Raw genomic sequence first — 19,031 nt, 5'->3', positions numbered from 1 at the left:
GAAGTCCCTTTTACCACTGAAGCTGTAATACATTCACCTAGGTCTTTTTTCCCCCCAATGTGGATATTATTTTTTTAATTTTCATTAATAGATTTTTTTTAAAGCACTTTTAGGTTTACAGAAAAATCAAAGAGGAAGTACAGAGAGCTCCTATGTATTCCCTCTCCTCAGTTTCTCCTATTATTGACATCTTCCATTTTGTAGTACATTTGTTACAAACAATAAGCCAATATTATTAACTACCGTTCATCATTTATGTTAAGGTTCACTTTGTGTTGTGTATTCTGTGGGCTTTGGTAAACATAAGATGACAAGCACCCACCATTACAGCATCATGCAGGATAGCTGCCCCACCCGCACCTCCCCTCTGTTCTACCTCCTCCCCCTCCTTCCCACCCCCGCCCCCGCCCCCGCCCCCACTGGCCTCTTCACTGTCTCCATAGGTTTGCCTTTCCGAGAATACGAGTGTCGTTGGAATCATACCTCTTCAGATTGACTCCTTTCACTTAACAATATGCATTTAAGGTTTCCCTTTGTCTTTTTGTGGCTTGATAGCTCATTTTTGTTTATTGCTAAATAATATTCCATTTAATGTGTTACCATTGTTTATTCATTCACCTACCAAAGGGCATCTTGGTTGCTTCCAAGTTTTGGCAGTGGAGAATTAAGTTTCTGTAAACATTTATGTGCAGGTTTTTGTGTAGATACTAGTTTTTAGCTCATTTGGTTAAATACCAAGAAGCACGATTGCTGGATCACATGGTAAGACTGTGTTTAATTTTGTAAGAAACTGCGAAACTGCTTTCCAAAGTGCTTACATTCCCACCAGCAGTGGATGAGATTTCCTTTTGCCCCACATCATCCTCACCAGCATTTGGTGGTGGTTGTGTTTTGGATTTTGGCCATTCTTGTAGGTGTGTAGTGATAGCCCTCTGTTTCTTTCACCTGCATAAAGCACAGAGCTGGACCATTTCCGTTACCTCAATCTCAAACGCGCACTAGTGAGTGGACTGTGTATGAGACAGTGACCCCTTTGGACTTCTCTAAGGATCTACAGAGATAATGTGTGTGTCAATTCTATAGTATAATTAAGTTTTAAAAAGTTTTCTGTGAGTCCTGGCCAGGTGGCCCAGTTGGTTGGAGTGCCATCCCATAGATCGAAAGGTTGGAGGTTTAGGTACATATCTAGGTCGCGGGTTTGATCCCCAGTTGGGGCAAATGTGGGAGGCTACTGATAGATGCTTCTCTCTCTCCTCGTCTCTCCATCCCCCTCTCTTGTCCCTTCCCCCCTTCTCTCTCTCTCTAAAATAAACAAACATATCTTCCAATGAGGAATAAAAAGTTTTTCTTTAAAGTTTTCTGTGAGTATATGAATTTGAAATAGGTTAACACAGTGATTTGTATTTCTTGGCCAGGAATTAGTTACCAGTGAGTTTTCTCAAAATTTGTAATGTCTGAAATTTTTTGTGTATTAAAAATTTTTTTTATTCCTCAGTGGAGCTTTTGAAAGAATTAAAACACATATCTCTGGGTACCTTGCTGGATGATGCTGGAGAAGTATGGGGTAAAGAGGTACAAAATTCAGCTGGGACCAGAGTGGTTGGCTTAGCGCCTTTTGTAACCCAGCTCTTGGTGGGTAGTAGGTGGCCAGAGACCTAATGTATTGGGATCCCAGAAACCAAAGGGATCTCTGTTTACCTGGAACTGGGAAGTATGATGATGTGTGGAAGATGTGGAAATTAGGAAAGTGAAAAGTGCAGCAGACTTTTGGAGACTAGAAATGTCTGATTGGCAGATAATGTGGAAAAAGCATGGTTATATGGGCCTTGGGATCTAATTTCCACTGCCACACCATTTGCCAGGCATTGCACTAATCACCTTGGTATCTACTAACGCCTTCAACCCACATCACAGGGTGGGCAGTTACAGTGCCTCTTTCCAGAATAAGAAACTGAGGCTTAGAGTGAGCAGTGAGCTTGACAGGGTCGCCCTGCCGTGATGAGTGGAGCTGGCATTTGGCTCCATTGGAGCAAGAGCAGCTGCTGTTGGCCGCACACATGTAATTCTTTTCCGTTCGCTTGCCTTCCTGTAAGCGTGATGGCATGGTGCGCGCATCATCAAAGATGGCGAGTTTAGTTTTGAAATGCGGTCCTTGGCCTCTTGGTTTTGTAGCCTGGGAGATCTGCTAAGAGATGAGTCGCGGGCCTTCTGTGTGTGAAGAAGAGGAGAGCCTCCCTGTGCCCCGTTGTGCACCAGGGAGCTGAGGGCGAGGGAGGCTGCAGGAGGGGCTGGAGGCCAGCCGGCTCTGAGAGCATGCGGTACGCGCACCCGCCCGGAGCTTTGCAGGTGGGCCTGGGCTGTTCCCGCGCGGTGCACGTGGAGGGCGGGGCGGCCCGGCTGGTGCCCAGGGGTGGGGACAGCAGGTAAATGCATCGGCTAGCCTCGGTCTCTGGTGCTTCGTGTCTTCTCCCTCACTCCCACTGCAGCCGCCCCGTTACCTTGCCCCCCCCAGACCCTGCTGGACACTGCTTTCCGTCCCCCCGACGCCCAGGCAGCCCCGGGCACACAGCCTTAAAACGCCCAGCAGCTTCTCATCGCCACACAAAACCCGGCGCCCGCAGGCCGGGCCGAACGGTCAGGCCCTCGCAGTCTAGTCACGCGCGCTCTCCTTTCCTCCTCATTCCTGCCACACTGCCGCCCTCCTCCCTCACCACCCCGTGTCCACTGCCAGCTCCGGGGGGCTGTCCTCCCCGGCACGCTGCGCGGGCCCCTGCAGCGGGGACAGCGCCCGCGTCCCTGAGCACACCGCCCTGTGCTCATTGCCCCAGCACTGTCGCAGGTTGGGGAGGGCGGGGGTCCACTTTGGTGCTCGTAGAAATTGACTCCTGTCCTGGAACATCTGGCGCGTTGACATTCTGACCTGGGACCTCCGAGGCGATTTAGTCCGAGTGTAAGTGCAAATTAATGTCCTTGGTCAGACTCTGATGTCCTTCACCAGAAGGGTAGGCGTGATTTATTGGCCGTTCCTGTATGAATTTTGCTGCTGTGTCAGGGACTCAGATGGATCGCTGTGCTGAGAGGGGGAGCTGCGTCCTCGCTGCTCATGTGCAACGGGCCAATTTCAGTGACAGCCACTTGGGGTTTCGGCGTTGCTGGAGCCTGCTTGTCCGTGTCCTGCTCTCAGAGGTGGAGGATGGGAGAGAGGTGACATGGAGGGATACAGAGGCGTTTTTATTTACACATTTTGCCTTACATTGCGAAAGTGATTTTTTTTTCCATTCTGCAACTAAATTGATTGTCACAGGCACGCACTGCAGTGATGGTGAGAAGGAGCAGGACGGCAGGGGCCTGGGAGTGGGTAGAAGTGAGGGGAGGTCTTAGGAAGAGCTGAGAGGGACCCCGGAGCTCAGCCAGCCCAGCTGCTCCTTTCACGGCGAGGAAAGGGAGAGCCAGAGCTCTGCCCCGCCCTGGTTCACACAGCCGAAGTGCGGGCCAAGGGCTCCGGCCTCCCGGCTCACCTGTGCCTCCTTCTCATTCTTATCCTCCGCCCGCCCGCGCCCCCCGCCCACTCCCAAAGCTCCTGGGTTCCCCTGAGGCCTTACGTTTTGGTCAGGCAGCCTTTCGACACATTTGAAAGCTCGCTGTCACGGAAAGGTGTGGATTGCACGTCACTGCATATATCCTGTGGCTCCACTGGAGCCTGAAACAGGAGGTGTCCAAGAACCGCCCCCCCCCCCCCGCCCCGCTCACCACCAGCATGCAGCTGTCATGGAGAGAGTGGTGCTTGAAGTGAGAGCTTTGCCTGCGGTTCTGTAAAAATTGAGAATTCTCATCTGGAGAGAGCCGTGTAATCCTAGATAGCTGCGTAGTGCTCTGACGCGAGAGACAGAAAACCGCGTTTGAGCGCACACAGTGCCGGGAAGAAACAGGCGGCCCACCAGGCGCTGGTGCATGGCTGTCTCCTAGCATGCAGCGCTTTGCTTCGATAAATGGGTTTTGTGGACAAGCTTTAAGCTTTCACTTCATACTCTACAGTCACTCAGGCTGAAGGTCACTACCTTTTCTAGTGCCGTTTCCCACTTCCCTGCAGCCTTTTCAGCATTGGAGAGCCATGCGTCCTCAGCAGAGCAGCTCCACTTCCGCCCCTATGTGCTTCTATTTGATGGCGCCCTGTACAGCCTAATAGGTGTCCTTTTCAACTGGGAAATGCAGGTGAACAGTAGAGGCCATAGGTGAATGAAACGTCTCTTTCTTCCTAATTGACAGGTTTCCATTGTATCTCTTTATGATTAGTAGAGAAAAATATACCAGTTTTCATTACCCTTTATGTCATGCACATGATGCAAAATCATCACAATGGAGTTTGAGATGAAACATCTTAGAAATTACCTCCTAGTCAAGCCCCTAATGCTGCAGATCAGGAATCTAAGATGCAGACAGAGGGTTTGCTCAGGTGACTCAGGGAGGTATGGCAGCAGCACACCGAGCCCTCCGGCCCGGCGTTTCTCCCATTGCCTCGGCATAAACTTAAAGAGGCAGAGAATGAGTATCCAAACAGCTTTTCTCAAATGCACCTTCACCTACATAATAACAAAAACTAACGTGTATCAGGGCTGTTTTTTCTTAAGAAATTTAAACTTCTCTTACAAGCCTTTTGCTGTAGCCATTCTGATAACCAACCATTTTAATTACTTTTTTCCCTTCATTTCTTCAGTTCAATCTAATAAACATTTTAGTAAACATTTGTTAAGCACCAACTACAGGCTTCACCGCTGTTGTGGAGAAACAAAGGTGGTCCTTGCCTTCCAGAAAAGTACCTTGTAGTTTTACTAGCGCCGCATCGGAAACCTTTAAAGGGGTAGAAACACCACCTTCCCTGCTTGATTCCTGGTGTCATTGCTGAGGCAGAGCTTGAACCCTGGCCGCTTCTCCACTGCATCCTTGCCCCCGGCCTCGGGCTGCAGGGAGGGTTAGGGCCAGAGCCAGGCTTGCTGAGGTTCTGGGTGCTGTTGCCCGTGGTGCTGACAGGAGTCCTGTCTCCGCGCTTCCCGTCTGCCCCGCAGGTATGACCGAGACTACGTGGTCGAAGGGGAGCCCTACGCTGGCTATGACAGACACAACGCCGAGGTGGCAGCCTTTCACTTGGACAGGTAGGCGTAATCACAGCAGGTTACGTGCGTTTTGTTTCTTTTTAAAAATATCCTGGAAGAGAGGGTTGTGGACTCCTTCTAAGGCTGTAACGCTAGTAATTTTGGCTTGTTACCTATTTTGCATAGCTGATTGACTGATTCCATTAAATTTTCCTGAGGCCCTCTTAATTCGGGTGGTACTAGGAGCAATACCAAAGTGAACTTCTGAGCGCCAGGCTTCTTAGGTCATCTCATTCTGGTCTGCCCTCTGTCATGATCGTGAGTGAGGGTGTAGTTAGTAAATAAAATGGCAGGATGAAAACCAAAGCTGGAACTCATGTTCCTGAGTTGCACTGGTTGTTCATTGAGCCTGGCAACATGGGTTTGTTTTTGTTTTAGGGAAGTAATACTGACTTATGCCCACATGCTAGAAACAGATAGCATGACATGTATAATGAATTTTATTATCCTTCCTATAAAATAGGCACAACTTCAAAAACCAGAATAATTCCAAAAAGAAAAATACACATGAATTCTGTGTGTATAAGTGAGCTAGGAAAATTCGTATTTTCAGCAGGAGCCTTGCAGGTAAACCCAGTTCTCCTGACCAGCTCTTCCATGAGGGCACACGGGCAGACTTTAAAGAAATGCTCACAGTATTTTTTAAATGAATCTGTAAGGAAATTGGAAGAAAATTGAGGTGAATTTTTCTCTTCCTCTGGATTGGGAAGGATTTTCTAAACTAATCTTTAAAAAAAAAAATCATGAAGAAAAAGCTCAATAGACTCAACTAGATTAAAAAAATTTACATGTCAAAAAACATTAAACAAAAAGGCAAACGAGAAGAAAATATTTGACTCTAATGTAATCTAAGCATTAATAGCCATAACATATAAATATTTATACAAATCTATCCATACGCTCAAACTCTAGTAGAAAAATGGTCTAAGGACGCAGTTGAGAGAGATTATTGATTGCTAATAAATATGGAATGGGTGGGGCACTCATTCTCAGCAGTAATCCATAAAGTCCAGTTGAAACAATGGGATACTATTTTGGTGAAAATGGCAAAGATTTTTTAGAAACCCACCTTCAATGGCCGGAAGACATCGAGAGCCCCGTGTTGCTTCTGGAATTGTTAATTGGTTGTCTTTCTGTTCAGAGCTCTGGCCTTAGGTGTCAGAAGCCTTACATTCATTCTCTTTGAATGAGTGCTACCTTGTTATGCAAATAATTAAGATATTTCTGGAAGGGACCCTAGAGAAATAGAAATTCAAAGATACATATACCACAGTCTTAGCTGTAGCATTTTCAGAATTGAAAAAAAAACTGGTGTCAATTTAAAAAACACGAAATGCTGTGGAAGAGGCTAAGCAAATGTTTGTCACAATCCCATGGATTTTCGTGGCCTCTTTCTTGTAAGGCCCAGTGGGAAAGAGGTGGGTAGCCCTGCTCCTCCCTGGATGGCACACCTGGGCCGGCCGTTCCCAGACCTCCGCTGCGTCCCGATTTCCTTCGTCCGCAGCCCCTGCACTGCCCTGTGCATGCGCCCCCGCAGCGTGTGCGGGGCATCTCCCCACAGCCGCACCCTTGTTTCATATGACCCAACACACCACCTCCTGTTCGTCTAACATATGTAATGTGGGATCTCAGTATTTTGCATTTCCCCAATTGTTGGCAACCTTTAGTATCTCCTTATCTTTTCACAGCACAACACCTATTTGCTAACTTACTCTGAAGTAGTCTTTGTACAGAAATCATTACTTTTGATGTTTACTAAATATAATAATGTTTCAACTTATGACTTGTGTTTTAAGAGGTCGTGTGTTTAAAAGTCCTTCTCTACCTCAAAATCTGGAAGCCGTTCTCTGGCCAGGCCCCTACCCCATTCGTTCCCTGCCGCCCTGCTTCTCCCCTTCAGCTTCCTGCCACCACTGTGGCGCGGCTCCTTGCCACTGAGCCGGCTGCTGGCAGTGGGCCCTGGGGAGAAACGCCCCCCCCCACCTTGCTTTCTCGCGCACAGCTCCTGGCGCTGCCCGCCCTGGGTTGCTGTTTCTCCATTTTATTAGGATTTGACTACCTTCTCTGGCCGCAGGAGGTCCTCTCTATTTTTATGTTATTTTGACAAATCTGTTGATCTCCTTGTTTTGTGGCTTTTCCAAAGAGTTTAGGACAAAGTCAGTCAACAGCCCTGAGGAATGGATTTTTATTACACTGCCTGTAAAAAAGTTTTGTTCTGTTAAAAGTATTGGGGTGACATTCGTTAGTAGGACTGTGTGTCGAGTGTACAGTCTGTAACACATCATATCATTTGTACGTTGCACTGTGTGCTCGCCACCCAAAGTCAGGTTTCTCTTCGTCACCACACAGTTGACCCCCCTCTACCCGCTGCTTCCACCTGCCACCCCCACCCTCCGGGAACCTCTGTGCCACGCAGCCATTTTTAAACGTCGTGCCCTGGGAAAGGCTCAGGATATAACGACCCGTGAAAAACGGTACATTATGGGTGGTCTTTATTTTCTTCATTATAAATTTTCCGTGTGTCCCAAATCCTGCCCCTCCAACTTTTCTTCAGTGAATGTGTATTTTTTAGACAGGAAATTTCACTGAAAAAAATTTTAGTTCTCAACCATAAGGTTGTACTTTTAGACCATTAGGGAGAAATATCTTCAAATGTATCTATGTTTAATTTGTCCTGTGGGTTTATCATTTTAGATTAATCTGTATCATTTCATGTCAATGTGCAGTTTTATCCAAAGCTTCGAACCCAAGTGTGGATTTAGACCCAGTTTTTTTAATGCTTTGTTAAAATGTATTTAAAATTTTTATTATGAAAACTTTCTAACAAATAAAAGTAGAGAGAATAGGGTAAAATGAACCCACATACTCACTCCTTGGAATAAGCAATTATTCACATTTTGCCAGATTTGCCTTATCCTTTTTGCTGAAGTATACATTATGTACATCTTGATACTAAACTCATAAATATATGTACCTCTAAAAAATACTTACCTGCTGGTCAGTATTGCTTTACACATTTAACATGATTAACCATGATTTTTAAGGCTACTATTTAAAATATATCCCTAAAGATTTTTCCTCTCTCTCCTTCAACCTTGTGAACCAGGATCCTGGGTTTCCGCCGGGCCCCCTTGGTGGTCGGCAGGTTCGTGAACCTGCGGACGGAGGTCAAGCCTGTGGCCACGGAGCAGCTCTTGAGCACCTTCCTAACCGTAGGTAAGAAGCTCGAGAGGACAGTTAGAGAGGGCGACAGTAAATGAGTTAAATGGGGCGTCAGCGAGCAAGCCAGCTCACGGCTTTTAGGAGTTGAGGAGCTGAAGGGAATACAGGAGCAAGGCAGGCAGCTTGCTCTCGGGTTCCCGGGTTCCTGGGGAGGTGGGACTGAGGGCGGATGGCAGGAAGCCAAGAGGTTCCATGCTGTGAAGTAAGGGTCTTTGAGGGGCCAGGGACTGAGCAAGGCGGTGGTCGGGGCAGGGTCACGGAAGGGCCTTGTGCACCAGCCTGCAGTGGAGACTTTCTCCTGAGGCACTGGGAGGCCGCTAAAAGAGGCTGAATGTGGAAAAACCAGACTTGAACTTTAGAAAACTCACTGTGGCAGCTTGTGGAGAATGAATTGGGAAGGGGAGCACTTGGGGCTCTCGGAGTGAATTCATATGCAGTGAGGGTCAGAAGTAAAGCCAGGATGGGGGTAGAAAGATTTAAGAGATAGTTGAGAATGGAAAGAATTTGGTAAACACATTAAATGGAACATTCCAGAAATAAACAGCTCGTAAGTTTTAAATCGTGCACCATTCAGGGTGGCGTGACGAAACCTCGCACCATCCGCTCCATCCAGCCTGGGACGTGAGCCTCCCCCTTGCCCAGCGTGTCCACACTGTGCACACTCCCCTCCCGCCCCATGCAGCCACCGCCCTCCTCTGGGCACTCTGATGAAACAGAAGGGGACAGTACGTGTTTCCTTTAGTAAAAGCGAGTTCAGAAAGATGCCAGTGACAGCAGTGGACTCCTGGAGAGAGGCCGGGGAGAAAGGACATGGAGATAAGGGAGACTGACTCTTCATGCATGTCCTTTCCTACCTTGTGAGTTTTTTCACACCATATGCTTTTATTACCTATACTGTTTTAAACGTAAGTTTGGGATCTTGGTTTTCACGGTTATCTGTTTATTACTTCATACTTCATTGCTTGGGGAGACTTTGGAATCTTCCTTTATTTTCTTAAATGTATTCGGCTCCTTTCTTTCCTTTAGGAAATAATACGTGTTTCTATGGGAAGTGTTACTACTGCCGAGAAACAGAGCCAGCGTGTGCCGATGGAGACACCATGGAGGGCTCCGTGACGCTTTGGCTCCCAGACGTGTGGCCTCTGCAGAAGCACCGGCACCCCTGGGGCAGGACTTACCGAGAGGGCAAACTGGCCAGGTAAATGCCCCCGTGCGCCGCTGCCCGCGCTCTGCTGTGCCGGCCCGGAGCCAGCCGCGGTGCGGCGGGGGGCGCTGCCCAAGACAGAGAGCAGCGGAGGGTTGGGGCCAGCCTGCTCGGTGGGAGTGTCCCCCGCGTGCAGACAGCGCCAGGGTCGGTGTGGGCCCTCAGGAAGCAATGCTGCTTGCCTCCAGGTGGGAGTATGACGAGAGCTACTGCGATGCTGTGAAGAAAACGTCCCCTTACGACTCTGGCCCCCGTCTCTTGGACATCATTGACACCGCTGTCTTTGATTACCTGATTGGCAATGCTGATCGCCATCACTACGAGAGCTTTCAGGACGATGAGGGCGCCAGTATGCTCATCCTCCTCGATAATGCCAAAAGGTAGGGCCAGCAGGACTGCCCTGGTCAGGCAGGGAGTTCTCTGTCTACAAGAAGGGTGTTTTCTAGACTGTCCCAGAAAATTCCAGAACACACTTCACAGAAGGCATATTTCCTGGTTCTGCTTGGGGTCTCTGCTGTTGGCGATCCCGTTCTTCCATCTTGTTCAGGTTTGCACTTCTCTCCATCCTCAGGGATCTGAGAACTTTAAAAAATAAAAAAGTGTTTTTTTCCCCAGGATACAAAGACTGTAATTCTGTTCATAGACAACTACAAACAAGGCCTTTGATTTATTGCTACTCAGTTATTTCTCTCTTAACTGTGCCGTTTAGAATCTTGAGAAATACATATGTAATAAAACATGAAATTTGATTACTGTTAAACTTGTTTCATCCAAAGGTTCATGCAGTCCTAAAAGGCAAACTTTTTGATACACTGTTTTGCTTTTTTTTTTTTAATTCTCACCCAAGGATATGTGTATGGATTTTAGAGAGAGGGGAAGGGGAGAGAGAGAAAAAAACATCACTGTGAGAGAGAAAGATCAATCAGTTGCCTCCTGGACACACCCTGATCGGGGATTGAACCTACAACATTTGGTGTATGGGATGACGCTCCAGTCATTTGAGCGTCCAAGCCCACCTGGCCAGGACTATTTTGCGATTTTTAATAGCACTCTGGGCCCAGACTTTTGCTATTTGTGAGAGGAGGAGGAGTTGCTTAGTGATTGTGTATAAAGACAAGTTACTTTTATCTTGAAAAAGATATTTTTTAAAAATTTTGAATAAATAGAACATCTTTATTTTTTAAGCCTGAGCTCCTTGAAGAACACAGCGTGTTCTCAGTTTGCATCCTGCAGTCTCCATGGTGCCCAGTTCAGCACCACACTCTCAGTCCACTGAAACACCTCTTTGGAGCCCAGGATTGGCCGGGTCACTACTGTGAACATCAGTTACTAAGGATAAGCTGGGGCATGGGTCCTCGGCGAGGAATGCTCGGGCAGCGTTTGCTTATGATGCCACCACCTGGCCCGGAGCCCCAGGTGCCTTGTGCTCCAACAGGTGCTGGCAGCTACAGAAACTGAGAGGCCAGCAGAGCAGGTGGCAGCCAGTGCTTGTACAGTCCTGAAACTCTTTGTCCTTGCTCCTAAAAATGACCCAGTTTTAAAAAGTTATGTGAGTTATGGAAATACTCACTGGTTGCCTTTGCCATTTATTATTTGTGGGCTTGCCCTATGCTGTGGTCTGCCAGATGCATCAGGTATTAGGGAAGCTTCCGGAAAAGACTAGAAGGTTAACAGTTTTTCTAGAATCAGTTCTCCTTTTCTTACTCTATGTTAGTCCTAAGATCATTTTTTACATCTGCTTTGAGTTAACTTTTCTCAGCTTCTGTGAGTAGTTTTTCCGGTTTGAATCTGTCTGTATACTTACTCGTAGGGAGGAGAATAATCCAAATCTTTTCTGATTGGTAATTTTGGAGTAGAACAGTATAACTTCTTCCTTTTTTTTTTTTTTTAATCAGTAGTGTTCCCTCCTCCCCATCTCTCTTTTATTGATTTTAGAGAGAAGGGAAGGGAGAGAAAGAAACATCGATTGTTTGCCTTTTGTACACACCCCGACCCGGGGCCGAACCTGCAACCCAGGCATGTGCCCTGACCGAGAATAGAACCTGCAGCCTTTCAGTTTGCAGGACAACAATGCCGCCACACCGGCCAGGGCTGTAACTTCCTTTTATAAGTAATGACTATCTCCTTGTTGTCAGGAACCTCACACAAAGAGCCTGTATTTCTCTCCCCCACCCTGAAATTTTTCCAGGTCTAGAGGTCTTCAGGTTCCCCTCTGGTCTGTGTTACCAGGGTTATGCTTTGGCACCTGGCTGTATCTTGTCAGAAGGGTCCTTGTAAATGAGTGTATTTATGGTTCAGTACTGTCATGCAAACAGTTAGGAATCCTGTGTGTAATCACTCACACCGGTTTATTTTTAATTTAAGTGATTTGAGCTGCGGGAGCAGGAGATTACTTAGGATCACATTTGGGTTTCTTACAGAAGTTGCTCTTGCTTTGATTCTAAGAAGGGAACTGGTGCTTCCACCTGACTCACCAAGGTTGCATTTCACTTTCAGCTTTGGGAACCCCTCGCTGGATGAGAGAAGCATTCTCGCCCCTCTCTACCAGTGTTGCATGTAAGTTACACAGTCCAGTGCCAGGCTCAGGTGACAGCACCTCAGTTCTCTTGGCCTTAAAATGTCCCAATACCTGAGCAGTGCTTTTCACGCTTGTCGGATCCAGAACCCCTCAGGGCCCTGAGATGGAGGATCAAGGAGAGGTGGGGGCCGGTGACCCAGTGCTGGGAATTCACTTTCAGTTTTGTGCAACTAGACAGTTTCAGTCTGTTCAGTAATGTATGTCCACGTCTGTGTAACATCAGAATATAGCCCTCCCCTCGGCTCCCCAAAAGCCTGTAGTCAGCAGGGGCGTCCAACCTTTTGGCGTCTCCGGGCCACACTGGACGAAGAGGAGTTGTCTTGGACCCCACATTAAATACATTGCAACACATGATCACAACAATAATCCCGTAATGTTTTACGTAAATGTAAGATTGCGCTGGGCCGCGTCCATAGCCGCCCTGGGCCGCCGGTCGGACAGCCCTGCCTTAGTGCGGCCCAGGTCCCTGGTCACTGTACTGGGTTTACCTTCCTCGTGGGTTCACATCTTCTCACCGCCTCAGACGTCCTGTGCGCTGTGTGTCTCAGTTTGAAATTGTATAAACCACAAATAATGTTTCCCATAGGTATTTAGTAACGGGATTTTTTTTAAGTCTGTATTAGAGAAGAAATTAAAAAGTAAATCAAGAAAATGAGATAAAGACTGGGCTCTAAGGAACACCTTTTCAGGTCATGACCGCTGGTAAAATTTTAAAGCGAGCACCGAGAGTTGGCTGGAACCCACACAGAAACGCGGCTCCAGGGGGCTGACCCTCCTGGTCAGCGCCAGGGCCTGGGGCCCTGTAAGGCTGCCCCGTCTGGCAGCTGAGCTGTTTCTCCTCCTATTCTCTTTCTTTTTTTAACTGCAAAAATATTCTGCAGAAAGTTTACCCAGGCAACCCTGAATTATCCTGATCAGCGTTGGGAAGCAGTGATATATCCAGTCAAAAACTGTATCTTTGAAGGAAGATGTTTTTATATTGACACTTGGTGTTACCAGTCGGGTCCATTCAGGACAGAGAAAAGACAGAATGGGTTAAACAGGAAGCTCAGTGTAAAGAATTACTAACTGTGATGCAGGAGTGACTAAAAGAAAATGAGGGCTGAGGGCGCCCTTGGAAGGGCACCCCTTCCCAAGGCCGAGGCCGGAGCCTCAGGGAGAAGGTGCAGTTCGGCCCCGGGGGAGGGGGCAGCCCTCGAAGCACAGGCAGGGGGCGGGCGAGGGCGGGCAGTCAGCACCTGGCGGCCTGGCGAGCAGAGTGAGGGCTCGGCAGAAGCCCTCTGGGCTGCAGGTGGGGCATGTCTGTGCGCCTGCAGCGGGGCGGGGTGCCAGCATGGCGGGTGGCCTTTGGGACGCTGGTTGCCATGTCAGGAGGGCCTCAGGACGGTTTTCACCAGGCCCGGCCGGCGCTCTGAGGTCCCCAAGGGCCTGCCCGTCCCCGGGACTGTGGCCAGGGCCCAGTGGCACCTGATGCCCTCAGCCTCACGCTGCCGCCCCGGGCACAGCCAGAAGCCGCTGGAGATCCCCCCGTTCTGGAGAGAGATGCTCAAAGGAAATCCATCCTGTAACTGAGCAGGTCCTCGCAAGTGGTTCCCTAGTCGCACAGGGGAAGTCTGATGCTCAGGGCACTTGCAGTGCGTTTTAAAATAGCAGAAGCTGCCTCTGCACCGGCCCGTCCCTTCCCCGCATTAGCCAGAGATCGGCGGTCCTTTTCCAGTCGTTGCAGAACAGGCTGCCGCTGGTGGAGTCCAGCTTTTCTGCCTCCCTCCTAATTCCCACAGTACCCCAGGGAGGTAAGTGCTTTCTCCTGAGATGAACAAAAGGTCCTCTTTAGTTGGTGAAATAATGAAGGAAATTCGGTGTCCTTACAAAAGATGTTTCTTATTCATACTATGGATGGTAGAAACTTCAAAATTCGGAAACATAAAAGGAAAGAAATTAAAATTACCCATTGCAACACAAGGATAACATATGTTAGCATTGTAGTGACTTCATTCTAATCATATGTGTCTGTGTGACCACATGTACACACATTTCTTCCCCCACCGACTTCAAGTAGAAGTCTTTTACTCACCGTTGTTTACTCACACCCAACATTATATATTGTGCACATTTTCCCATGCCACCGAATCGTCCTTATTGCTTCCAGTGTCTGCATGATATTTCCTTAAATGGACAAGCCAGAACTTACCAGTTATTGGGCAGTCAGATTGGTTCTCATTTTTCCTGTTATAAATGAACATATTTAAATCTTTGTATTATCTCTCATTAATTCCTAGAAAAGAATGCCAAAACATGGTATTGGGACTTATTCATAATGACTCTTTTAGTTGAGGTATTTTTATATAATTATTTCCTTTTTTTTTTTTTAAAGGTTTTATTTATTTAGAGAGAAGGGAAGGGAGGGAAAAAGAGAGGGAGAGAAACACCAATCAGTTGCCTCTTGTATGTGCCCCAACCAGTGACCAGGCCCACAACCCAAGCATGTGCCCTGACCAAGAATCGAACCAGCAACCTTTTGCTTTGTGGGACAACGCCCAACCAACTGAGCCATGCTGGCCAGGGCTATATAATTATCTTTGCTTTGTGTGCCAGGCAAGCTGTAAACCCCATTCAATAGCAAGGAGTTTTATGTAATGCATCCAAAAACTTTCCTTCCAGCATTCGGGTCTCTACCTGGAACAGACTGAACTACCTGAAGAACGGCGTGCTGAAGTCTGCCTTAAAATCCGCCACGGCCCATGACCCCATCTCCCCAGTGCTCTCCGAGCCTCACCTGGACGCTGTGGACCAGCGGCTCCTGAGCGTCCTGGCCACCGTGAAGCAGTGCACTGACCAGTTCGGGATGGACACTGTGCTGGTGGAAGACAGGATGCCTCTCTCCCACTTGTAATTCACAACGCAGAATAACTGAAACTTCTTTTCACAAAGCTAGAGAAACAGCACAATCACTTCCAAATGGTATGAGACAGATTGGAAATGGCCAGCAGCAAGTCCTGGTGACAGGGAACAGGGTGGCCTTAGATTTCTTGGGTGTTCCATCTTAGAAACTAAAGTAAGGACCGTAAGTTTCCAGCCGCAGCGACGTTCTTGCTGAATCTCCTGGCTGCCCCGTGCCGGCCCGTTCCGGCCGCGTGCATCCCTGTGGGTCCGTCTTACTTCTCATGCCAAAGGACAGGCAGGTGCGACGTTTGGGCGGGTCAGCCCTGGATTGGCTCTGGAAGGTGTGTTTTGAGTTCATCCTAATAGTCCTTTTACCACACCTGTGGATTTTCCAAGAACACTTTGCAAACTCTTGAGTCCTTTTTTACCAGGACTGGTCAAATTGGGGATTTTACTGCCTCCTGAGGAGTGGCAGCCAGTAACACCGGGCGTCCTGCGGAGCCGCAGGGCGGGCCCTGCGGGGCGGGGGTGCGTGTTTAAGGTAGTGGTGGGGGTAGAGCCAAAGCCGGTTTGGGCTTTGCGGTGGTTAGGCAGTAGTAGCACTTCAGATGGTTTCCAGAGGAGGGGAGAAGGGAGAGCTGGAGTCGGGGAGGTGACCGAATTGCTGAAAACAGGTTCCCCTGTATTTAAGTTCTTAAGGTGTGTAAAAGCTAACGTGACTTGTACCTAAGTAAAGTCTGCGTTCTCACAGTTGTGTTTAAATTAACCAAAAAATTGTCTCCAGAGAACTTACTGTTGCAACCCAAGCATGATTCTCTTATGGAGACTTTTTCCCTTTTGCCCAAAGGAGACAAACCCTTTCCAAATTAACAAAGCAAACAGCGCCTTGAGTAAGAGGTGGGTTGCCTGTGACCTCTGCCATCCTGGTTTCTTTTCTGAGGTGAAGTTCCACCTCTGCCTTTAAGGCCTTTGAAGCTGCTCTTCCCAAGAGGTTGGCAGGCCCGCCTGTGCCTTTCTCGTGAGACAGCCGGCCCCCTCCGACAGGTGAGAGCGCACGCCCCGCCGTGGCTGGGCCTGTCATGGTTCAAGCCACGTGGCTGACTGCAAGTAACGATTGAAGCCTTCTGAGCCTTAAAACTAAGGCGGTTGTGCCAGGAAGAGCCTTAAGATTTTGATTTATGTCAAACCCTAATTTCATCATTAACCCTGTTTGGAGTTTCGAACCCCATGCTCTGTTGTTTGTTTTTAGCTCTCCCCAGCTTCAGGATGCGAAAACTCAGGCTTAGTTCTGGGTTCTGGCGAAGAGATTGTGACATGTAAGCAGTTGCGGTAAAATACAGGGCCAGGGGACGGCAGTCCTGGCACGCCCATGTGGCGCGTCCTCAAAGCGGTGCGCCTGTCCCATCTGGCGCCGGCCGCTGCCCCTGGTCTGTGCTTCTGCCGAGCAGGGACTCGGGACAAACGGCGTAGTTGACCAAATCCAATGCTGGCCACTGGAGGCCAGTTTTAATCAGCCACCCTTTGCAAAGCAGGTTAGAACCGACCGATAACTGAGTATCCTGTGACTACTTCAGAAGAGCGTGACGTGAGGGTGCTTTTGTACTTTGTATGTACACTTTGAGATGTACACAAATATGGGCCGAGTTATTGGAAAAGGTATTGAATTGAAGACAGATATCAGCACAAAACACGGAACTAGCACTAACAGAGGGAGGCCTTGGCTCCCATGGCAAGGCTTGTGCCCAGGAATTGCCAGCTGAGCTTGGGGGCACCCTGGGAGGGCGCTTCCGGCGATGGGGCGGAGGGAGGCGGGGAAGGGTGTCCGTTCCACTCTCCTGAGTGTGTGCCGAACTGAGTGACAGATGAGTGTTCTCTCCGCACGGGCCCCATTTGCGCGCTGTCCTGGAGCGGGCGAGAGCTGCTCTCGGGCTGGGACGTGGTGTGCGCTGCTCGAGGTGGCACGTTCCTCCGCAGCAAAGAGCAAGATCTGCTTTGAAACTGTCTCATCTTTTCTTAAAACGTTGCCAAAAACGAATGATTTCAGTCCCTTCCCTACTACTAAAAAATGCATGCTCTCAAAAGGTGTTCAGACCTGTTCAAAAAGTGGTTAAAGTCAGGATCGTACTAATGACATGACATTGAGAATATAAATTTCTGTTCAAGGTCAGGATTAATAAAATTAAGCAAGAAAAGTATGTTTAGGTGAATCTTGGAGAATATCAGCCATAATAAACATATAGCCGTAAAATTCAAACACTGTTTTGTTTGAAAAAACAGGTAGATGTCTTTTCAAAGGTTTTCTAACCCTGTTCTCTTTGCGGTTTAGTTATTGGAGTCTAGTGCTATTACAGTCCAACACGTCATTGGAGGGGTTTCTGGTCAGCCCAAAGCAGGGTGAGCCTTGCAGCATCTAAAGGTAGACGCAGGTACATTTTAATATTATAAAGCTAGGAAAATCAGAACTGACTGCTCTCTCCTTTCTCCTACTTTTTAAATATGTTTATACCGGAGTTTGAGACGGGAAATATGAGGAGAAAGGTTTCATTCTAAAACTGTTCTTTAATATGAGTCTATATTGTGGGCTTGGCCATAAATAATTTCCTGTGCAAAACAAGTTAATAGGATCTGATTTGCTCAGAGTACTGTTCAGCGATATGTTCATAAGGTGCGTCTCCCTGTTTGCACTTAGGGTTAGTATGTCAAGTGAAATTTAACAAGGAAATGGGAGAATTTGGGTCTATCTACTGCATATTATTTTTGGGAAAGATGAAACCTACATGTGGCGGTTTTTCATTGTTACCTGAAGGCGACATGTTCTTCCAAAGAAACCCATCTTTTCTCAAAAAAATAGAAGGGGGGGCTTTTGGCCTCCCCTTTCCACCCATCGTCGTCCTCCCGCCGCCCCGCGTGATGGTCCCGCTGTGTCCTCGCTGCACCAGTAAATAACCAGGTCTCAGCGATGGGGAAAGAGCGCCCGTCAGTGAGCCGTCCCGTGTGGGTCGTCCTGAGAGCTTGGGCTTCGGGAAATGCGAGTAAAGGTGTATGTGTGTATATAGTCATGTCTGTATTCTAGCAAGGAAGAAACGTATTTATTTTGACGCAGGGAAACACTGATTCATGTTGCTGAAGAACTTGAAGCTAGTACAAGCTTCATTCTCCTCTCGGCCTCTGAGTGTGGGCCCTGCGTGCATGCAGACCACCCACTCAGCAGACGCCGGCCGCCGCCCGCCGGGCCCACACCTGGGCCGATGGACCTGGCGTCGCGAACCCTCCTGCGCAGGGAAAGCCTGCTTCCCTCGCTCTGCTTCCTCAAGTCTGGGTTGAAATGGCGGGGGCTGGGGCCTCTACTGCTGCAGATTTTTAAGGAACTGAGGTGTTGCAACTACAGAATGTTTGGGGGGAACTGGAAACGACTTACAGGGAAGCTAATTTATTTGCATTAAAGGGAAGTGTAAGAACCACCCCCGTCTGTTTGATCTGCCAGGGGTTTCCTCTCCAAGCTGCTGCACAAACAGAGGTGGTGCTTGGTAAGTCGCCGAGCAAGACAGAGGTGCACCTCAGCTTCTGTTGTGTTCTGTGGGTTCCAGTTCTGAAAAAAGACAATGAATAAAGATTTTAATAAGTACTGATGTATCATGTTTTCCTCCTCTTCCCCCTTCCCACTCCCCTCCCTTTCAGGATCTTTCCAGTGTTACCTAGTCCAATGCCCTGTTGTATTAGGGGACAGACGCTTACGTCTCACGTGTGTGCAGGATCTGACGGATAAGACCTTGGGCCTCGTCCGGAGTCTTCCAAAGGCCCGCACCAGGTTGTGGCTGGACCACGGTTTCCCACAGGGTAACTCTTGGGTGCTTGTTGGACGTGTACTAGTTAATTCTTGCAGCCGCTTTAGAGGCAAATCATTAGGAAGCCCAGGAGCTCGTCAGGGCGGTGGCACAGGAGAGGAGACTGGCCCCCGGGCGTCACTCTTAGGGCACATGGATTGTTAACTTCT

The 19,031-nt window shown here is 48.3% G+C and overlaps 1 protein-coding gene across 3 annotated transcripts in view; it reads left to right on the top strand.

The window, feature by feature from the left end:
- Window positions 1-18,646, top strand: part of FAM20B (FAM20B glycosaminoglycan xylosylkinase) — a 31,851-nt gene extending 13,205 nt beyond the window's left edge. For all 3 annotated transcript variants that reach the window (XM_054587714.1, XM_054587712.1, XM_054587713.1), the window contains exons 3-8: window positions 5,064-5,150; window positions 8,257-8,366; window positions 9,399-9,570; window positions 9,765-9,956; window positions 12,073-12,132; window positions 14,816-18,646. In XM_054587714.1, coding sequence (XP_054443689.1) covers window positions 5,064-5,150; window positions 8,257-8,366; window positions 9,399-9,570; window positions 9,765-9,956; window positions 12,073-12,132; window positions 14,816-15,047 — 853 coding nt within the window. In that variant the 3' untranslated portion in view covers window positions 15,048-18,646. The remainder of the gene's footprint in view (window positions 1-5,063; window positions 5,151-8,256; window positions 8,367-9,398; window positions 9,571-9,764; window positions 9,957-12,072; window positions 12,133-14,815) is intronic.
- Window positions 18,647-19,031: the final 385 nt, after the last annotated feature.

This window comes from Pteronotus mesoamericanus, unplaced genomic scaffold (assembly GCF_021234165.1).
Source record: "Pteronotus mesoamericanus isolate MK-2021 breed Mesoamerican mustached bat unplaced genomic scaffold, CSHL_Meso_final scaffold_1186, whole genome shotgun sequence".
NCBI classification, from domain to species: Eukaryota; Metazoa; Chordata; class Mammalia; order Chiroptera; family Mormoopidae; genus Pteronotus; species Pteronotus mesoamericanus.
The sequence above is the reverse complement of the archived record's forward strand: the minus strand, read 5'-3'. Positions and strand labels throughout refer to the sequence as shown.